Here is an 8181-nt window from a genome sequence, read left to right as displayed (position 1 = left end):
ATCCAGGAATGTTCATTATGTTATTCTTTATACCCTTTTATATATGTGATGTATTTCATGATATTGTTTTAAAGTTGCTATTAAAAGTAACTACATGGTTGGAGATTTTTTTTTTTAAGCAGGATTAGTGGAATGGTTAGAGCAAATCACTCTTTGTCTAAGCAAACACCAGGAGTGTGAATCTGTAGCTTTAGTCACAGCTAGCAATATGGCCTTACTGGCTGTATAGCATTTACTGAATTTTTCTTGACAATTCTAAAATTTGAGAGTGGTGCCAGATAAAACTGCACCAGGAAATCTGGAAGGAATGGTTTCTTCTGACTTCAAGAAAACAAATTTTACATTTCTGTGACATAAGACAGGTTTTCTTTTTTTCAAGAATTATCCTCCACCCTGAATAACTATAACATTTCAGTTTGTTTAATACATCAAAATCATTAGTACATCAAAATTCTCTTAAATATTTGATAGTAATCTTTCTAAAAACCCTTGTCTTACTGTACTTGCCTAGTGTTGCAAAAAATGTAGTGTTAGTATTAATATTAAAAGCATTTTCAAAGAAATTTCTAAACGGAAGCCAACCCTCTGAGTTGATATTTCAAAGTAGTATCTATAAACAGAGTAATTTGTTCCAATTTCAGATGAAATCAAGCTGGGAACCTAGAGAACTGCCCCCCAGGATCTAGGGAATGGTAGTCAGGTCCTAAGCTTCGGAAAAAACGAGGAGCGGAGTATGGTCTTACAAGCTTTGTGCATTTTATCTTGCTTTTCCCCCTTTATTTGATATGTTGTCATACGGGAAGGGATTTATGGGTGTCTCACGAGAGATCAAGTGCGGACCAGACCTGACTCTAACCGGGAGCCGGACCTCACCTCTGCTCTACATCTGCTGGCCACAGCAAGAAAAACCACAACCCCCGACAGGCCTTAGGGCGCTGGGGCGGGGCCATTCCGTCGATTGGTTGTTCCGCAGTCCCAGCGAAGCGATGATTGGCCAGATCTAAGGATGACTGCCAGCGGGAATTAGAGCAGAGCCGGGGCCAAAAGGGCAAGTCGGGGGGTTTAGGTCAGAACTCCAGCGGCAGCCTGGCAGCAGGAGCTCGAGAGAAGCATGGCTCAGAAGCATGTTTGCGTGCTGGCCGTGGCGGCTGTGCTGCTCCTACTTTTCGCCACCGACTGCAGATCGATGGGCCTGAGGAGCCAGGAGCATCAGAGGGCGTCGTGAATCCCTTCTCAGTTCAGCAAAGAGGAGCGTCGCGATGAAAGAGACACCGAAAGGTGAACCCGGCTCCCTTTCGCCCACCTATGCTCAGATGTGAGTCTCTCCCTCCCCAGGTCAACCCATGACTCCCCGCTTCCACCTCAGAGGGTCCGCTACTGCAGCTGGAGCCCTGCCACGCACCCCAGCCCGGCCCCAACACCCTTCCCAGCACATGTGCCCCGGCTTGGGGACGCCACACCTCCCCATACCTGGCTCCTGAAACTCTGGTGTGCCCTGCCTAACCTGGGAGCTCCAGTTTCACGCCTCTTAGCGTGACCACCGTCCCCTCTCTCCCCTGCTTGCCTGGAGTATTACACCAACTTTCATTTGTACAGCACTTTTAACTCGTGAAAGTTTGCATGCCTGTTAAGTTACTGCGGTATGGTAAAATGAGACTAAATGATCTTAGTCTTATCTGCAGAGGCGAGAAATTGAGGCGTAGGTCAGCTAAATGATCTTCCCGAGGGCCCCGTGGCAAAGAATGGGCACTGGGTGACACCATCTAGTGCCTGTTGGGCTCGCTGGGATCAGATGGCACTAAAGAAAGGGAATAGAGTGTTCCTGGAGTGTGGCATCTTCCTGATTCTCAATCATAATTGAAGAACATGTCTCCCGCAGACCTCTAATCCAAACCAAAAACTCATTCCCCTTCTGAATCGGCATTTTCCAGGAAAGTTTCTGTTGAGTGCTAGATCCGATGGGATGAAATCCTTCTTTACCATTCAGCTTAGCTCCAGTCTTTTGCCGTTCATTAAGTAATGGATTAAGAGAAACTGCCTGAATAAGCATAGGCAGATGCTGGGACCAAAAGCTAACCTCAATGGTTGGTTATAGATTGTGCATATGCTAGAGTGACAGTCCTGGGAGGCAGAGCAGGGCTTTCCCAAAGCATAGTATAAATAGTCCTCTAAAGGCATTATTAGGCAGCCACTCAAAGTCTCTGCACAGAAGAGAACAAAAGCTACGTAAGAACCTAGAATAGGGACCTCATAGCAACACAGCTTAGAACTCTGAGCAGGGGACAGAACACCTAAGCTCAGATCTTGGGCCTGCCCTTGAGTAGGCACTTGAATCTTTCTGAACCTCATCTTCCCCAACTATCTGGTGGGCTGTGCTGTTGCAGGGTTGATCCTTAGCAAAACTGATGGAATTTTGTCTTTCAGAGACCCTTCCTGGATGTCAGGCTGCCTCAGGTGAATTTGTTCTCACTGTGTTCTTCTTGGAGAGTGATCTAATTCAATATTCTCATGACTCATGCTTTCCCGCCCAGTGCCGTTTGTCTTTGATCATGGAACTCTTTAAAGCCTGAAAGTCTCAAAGGGATGAGCCTAGTGAGGGTTCAGGATATGAGACAACTGAGTAGGGAGGATGAGATCATTTTAGGACTGAGGAAGTTGTTTGGGGGCACTTAACTCTTTAAATCCACCCCTTCCCAGGCATTATATGCCCAAAAAGCTGGCCTTCGTTGAGAGACTAGTGAGACTCTGCATGAGGAATAAGCCTTTACACACAAAAACACACAAGCCTCATTGATGTAGGGATGCAGGACAGTGGGTGCCTTGAGAATGATGAAGCTTGGATTCATCAGAAGTGGTGATTTCAGAGCTAGAGTGAGGCGTTAGGAAGAATTTATAGTAGCTTCCCCTCAACACCAAGGTCCAAAATCCATTTCCCCCAACCTTAGACCATATTTGCCTTTAAGAACCACATCAGCCTAAACAAACCCAGAAGACATGGGTTTAAATCTCTCGTCTACGTGTTGCTTGGGCAGCTCACCTAACCTGTCTAAGCTTTTTCCTTCATCTTTGAATTAGTGGAAAAAATAGTGCCTACCTCACATTAGTGTTTTGCCCTCTGCAATACGATAATGAATACAAAAGAAATTTTCATGCACAGAGGACTGTAGAGAAAAAACAATGATTAATTTGTTTTTAATCTTTCATCTCTGATTATTTGACTCTGACAGGTGCCATCCAGATTCCAACAGTGTCTTTTGGCCCTGAGGAGTCCAATACTACAGCCCTGGCTGAGTTTAGAGAATACATTTTTAAAGGTCAGCTGCAAATCAGGAGCAAGGGGTGGGTGAAATAGCAATAGAGATACAGTTCTTTTACAAGTAACAAAGACGTTTATTTTGTGACTTCTCAGAGGTTAGTCTAATTTCCATGGGCAGCATGCAGACTGTAGATTTGCTCTTGGAAAAACTAAGCCACATATATAGGGCAAAGATCGAGAGTTCATCCAGCCATTGTGTTAGAGTATAAACTCTCTCAATCTTTTCCCTACATACGTGTCATTCAATAAATATTAAATCATCAAAAGGTAGAACTAGGGTTTCCTTCTACCTGTGCAACTGCCCAGACCTATGCTCCATGTTCCTCTCACCCCTACCTCCTTACACACCCCTGCACACCTGTACACACACACTCCACCTTCTCAGGCCTACTCCAGATTCGTTACTAACACATTTCTAGGCCTCTAGGCAGTCAACAGCTCTGAGCTATAACATCTGTTCCTTTCCCTCATCCCCACCGCCCACGGAGTACAGAGCTATAGAAGGATGGGTCAGAGGAAAAAAGGATTCTTGGAACTCCTCCCTCCCCTTATTAAAATCTCATAAAGAGTAATGAGATTACATTCCTAAATCTAATTAAAAACAGCCCCTCCAAAGTTATCTGAGGTGGGAGAAGCTGGCCTAGGAGCAGCAAGTAACCCCCTCTCTAACACCCTGGGACAAATGTCTCTGGGATTAGCCATGCATGGTGGCAAGCACCTGTAGTCCTAGTTACAGGAGGCTGAGGTGGGGGAATCGCTTGAGTCCAGGAGCTCAAGGCTACAGGGAACTGTGAATGTGTCACTGTGCTCGAGCATAAATGAGAGAGCAAGTCCCTGTCTCTGAAAAAAGAGAAAGGAAGGCAAAAACAAAAATGAATGGCTCAGGGATTAGTGCCCAGTAGCCAAGCTAAGGCCAGCCTGAAAAGGCTGGAAGTCTTTATTAAATAGGAGATAAATATAGGAAAATGCGCTGGGTACAGTGGCTCATGCCTGTAATCTCAACACTTTGGAAGGCCAAAGCAGGCAGATCACATGGTCAAGAGATCAAGACCTCCTAGCCAACATGATGAAACACCATTTCTACTAAAAATATAAAAATTAGCTGGGCATGGTGGTGCACACCTGTAGTCTTAGCTACTTGAGAGGCTGAGGCAGGAGAATCACGTGAACCCAGGTGGTGGAGGTTGCAGTGAGCTGAGATCACCCCACTGCACTCCAGCCTGGTGACAGAGATACACTCTACCTCAATAAAATAAAATAAAATAAATGTCTAGTGACAGTAAAGTAGATAAGCTAGGTAACAAGATAAAACCATATTCTTCTTCAGTTTTTGGGTAACCACAGAAGTATATGTGAATTCTTCCAACAAAGCCAGAGAGAGATAAAATTTCTCCTATGCAGCTAAAGTCACTTGAATAATTGACCCTAGGAACATCTACACCTGCACACAGAAGTATGACCTGTGTTAAAAAGAATAATCTTTATGTTCACATAGCACATACACTAAATGTATTATTTTTTAAAAAGAAAAATATCTCTGAATTTTAAAATATATTATTTAAATATAATTTGGTTAACGGGGCCTACTAATTTAACATAATAATTTAATATAATTTGGTTAATGAAGCCTACTATAGTTAAAATTTAACGCATACCTCATCTTCATAGCTCTTTAACATGTTCTTGCGATAGCATGTTATAGGTCAGACCAAGCCTGAGCTTGAGATACTCACCATCTTAATAGTGAGTCTTTTTTGTTTTTTTTTTTTTTGAGATGGAGTTTCACTCTTGTCACCCAGGCTGGAGTGCAATAGTACAATCTAGGCTCACTGCAACCTCTGCCTCCCGGGTTCAAGCGATTCTCCTGGCTCAGCCTCCTGAGTAGCTGGGATTACAGGCGTGTGCCACCACACCTGGCTAATTTTTATATTTTTAGTAGAGATGGGGTTTCGCTATGTTGGCCAGGTCGATCTCGAACTCCTGACCTCAGGTGATCCGCCCATCTCAGCCTCCCAAAGTGCTGAGATTGCAGGCATGAGCCTCCGCGCCCAGCCTTAATGGTGAGACTTAATTTGCGTGTTATTACGTACTAGTAGCACATTGAAATATAGGGAAGACAAATTTCAAAGATTGTCCAGGTAGATCAGAAATCAGACTAGTTTTGTCCTAGAAGGCTTCCTAAAGAAGGATGAGTGTTTAAAAAAAAAAAAAAAAAGGGACAGGAAGCACACCATGGCAGGAAAACCTAAGGAAACTGTTAATCCTGGTTTTCTCTCCCTGCCCTTTTTACCTCTAGTCTTTCCTACGGTGCTCAGCACCAGCTTTATCCAGCATGAAGTCATGGGAGAGTACAGCCACCTGTTCACTGTCCAAGGCTCAGACCCCAGCTTGCAGCCCTGCCTGCTGCTGGCTCACTTTGATGTGGTGCCTGCCCCAGCAGAAGGCTGGGAGGTGCCCCTGTTCTCTGGGTTGGAGCGTGATGGCTTCATCGACAGTTGGGGCACACTGGATGACAAGAACTCTGTGATGGTCTGAGATGCAATGTTCCCTCTGCCTTAGGGCCCTGAAGATCAATTCAGTCTGGGGGTGCTTGGCTGACCCTGGGAGGTGGGAGATAATGGTAGAAAGAACCTTGGCTCCAGGAGACCTGGGTTCCAGCCATCAGTTTGTCACTTTCCTTTTCTGGGCCTCGATTTCTCAACTATAAATAGGGATTGGAGTAGATGGTCCCCAGGGACCCTTTCAGTCCTGACACTGATATATTTATGCTCTTCTCCCTGCCATAAGGGTTCTGTTTCTTCACATTAGGCCTCCTGTACCATTTGAGTCTGTTCTCCTTCAAGAGAATCTATCAGATCCTCATCCCACCAGCCCTGATGTAGACAACTAAATGTCGCTGATATCCTGGTACCCCCACCTAAATAATGTCTTTCTGCTCTTCCATTGTACTTCTGAACCCCAGGCATTCCTGCAGGCCTTGGAGCTCCTGCTGATCAGGAATTAATCCCTCGAAGATCTTTCTTCATTTCCCTGGGCCATGATGAGGAGGTAGAGCCTCCTTACCCTAAACTTATCTCTGTCCTCTGTTGGGGAGAGGGGAGTGGGCACTTAACCCTAGTCCAGTTTGCCCACAGCTGCAGGGTCTCTGTAATATGGTAGTTTGCCAACTTCTCTGTGTGTCTAAGGACGGTCTAAGGACCTTGACCAAAATTCAGATTCCTGGGCCCTGTGCCATGCATCTGGATTTTCAGCAAACTCTTTCATAATATCTTCATAATATCTGAGGCAGGCAGAGGTCCATCACCTATACCCTGAGAAACATAGGTGTGATGGAAAAAGAACTGACCAGGGAGAGCAAATGACTACGTTTTATTTCCAATGATGCTACTTACTTAGACCCTGGGCAAGTCAGTTCACTCTTTTGGCTCAAGTTTTTTCATTTGTGATAAAAGGGAGGGTGGGCACTTCTAGCTCTGACATTCCAGAATTCAGTGAGGCAGGATTGCTTAGGACCCTGCCCCCCAGGAAGAAGACTAGCTAGAAAGTTTCTGGAGCCCCTAGCTAGGCCGAATGGGTCCCCATTAGCTATGTCTAGAGGTTTGTCTCTGGCTGAGAAGGACTGCAGCTCTGGGTTCAATGTCTGCGTCTTCAGGGGTTGGGGCTCAGAAGATCTCAGCCCTGCTACAGTCGAGGGGTGTCCAGCTAGCCTTCATTGTGGATGAGGGGAGCTTCATCTTTGATGGTTTCATTCCCGACCTCAAGAATCCCTTCGCCATGTGAGTAAAGCACTCCATCCCTGACCTTGAAAGGAATTCTCTCCCCATTTGAGGTGACCCCAGCCTGGTATCTGTGAGCCATGCTGAGACAGCTCTTTGTTTACACCTCCTGTGTTAATTGCCTGGATCTTTAACTTCTCTGAGGCTTCCCCTTCTGTTCTCCCTCTAGCATGAAATTTTTAAAGCAGCATGAAGCTACCTCCTTGCCCACTAGACTATTGCATAGATGGACCTGTGGGCCTGTGGGAGAATTCAGAGATGCCAGAAGTCAGGAGAGGGGTTTCTGATCCTCTTCTACAGGATTGCAAACTCAGAGAAGGGTTCCATGAACCTCATGCTGCAATCAACATGACTCCAGGCCATTCTTCAGCTCCTCCAAAGGAGAGGAGCATGGGCATCCTCGCAGCTGCTGTCAGTCAGTAAGCAAGTCCTGGCTCTCCTCCTGTGCCAGACTTGAGATGGAAGACCTGGAACTTTCCCACTCTAAATCTGAGGACACTAAGCTTCCTGCCCTAAAGTTGGGTTGGGAAGCTATGCTTTAAAAAACACTAGAGGCAGAACGAAGGGGAAACCTAGTACAGATTAAAGATGCAGGAGATTAACACAAGAGGTGTAAACAAAGAGTTATCTCAGCATGGCTCACAGATACCAGGCTGCTGAAAATTCCTTCCAAGGTGGGTGAGGGCAGGAGGGGGGGCACGAGGCCACAGGAGAGACAGAGCCACCAGTAGCCTGCAAGGGCTGGAGTCAGAAGAGGCTCTATCAGTATATCCTTATGGAAAGCAAGAACCAACAGGCAGAAGCTAGGCCTGGCAACCGGAGTAGTCCAGAGCCCAACCATTTACAAATCACAAGTTAGCGCCAGGTGCAGTGGCTCGCGCCTGTAATCCCAGCACTTTGGGAGGCCGAGGCAGGTGGATCACCTGAGGTCAGGAGTTTGAGACCAGCCTGGCCAACATAGTGAAACCCCATCTCTATGTCTCTATTAAAAATACAAAATTAGCCGGGCATGGTGGCACATGCCTGTAATCCCAGCTACTCCGGAGGCTGAGACAGGAGAATTGTTTGAACCCTGGAGGTGGAGGTTGC

The 8181-nt window shown here is 46.0% G+C and overlaps 1 protein-coding gene across 1 annotated transcript in view; it reads left to right on the top strand.

Annotated features, from left to right (window-relative positions):
• The first annotated feature begins 1010 nt into the window (after positions 1 to 1010).
• Positions 1011 to 8181, top strand: part of PM20D1 (peptidase M20 domain containing 1) — a 22313-nt gene continuing 15142 nt past the window's right edge. The window contains 9 exon segments of the mRNA XM_037737440.1: positions 1011 to 1254; positions 1256 to 1278; positions 3228 to 3314; positions 5613 to 5845; positions 6279 to 6315; positions 6318 to 6363; positions 6961 to 7092; positions 7393 to 7433; positions 7436 to 7511. Coding sequence (XP_037593368.1) covers positions 1112 to 1254; positions 1256 to 1278; positions 3228 to 3314; positions 5613 to 5845; positions 6279 to 6315; positions 6318 to 6363; positions 6961 to 7092; positions 7393 to 7433; positions 7436 to 7511 — 818 coding nt within the window. The 5' untranslated portion in view covers positions 1011 to 1111.

The sequence above is a fragment of the Cebus imitator genome, unplaced genomic scaffold (assembly GCF_001604975.1).
Source record: "Cebus imitator isolate Cc_AM_T3 unplaced genomic scaffold, Cebus_imitator-1.0 Scaffold38, whole genome shotgun sequence".
In the NCBI taxonomy this organism is placed as follows: Eukaryota; Metazoa; Chordata; class Mammalia; order Primates; family Cebidae; genus Cebus; species Cebus imitator.
This window is presented reverse-complemented; position numbering and strand designations above follow the sequence as displayed.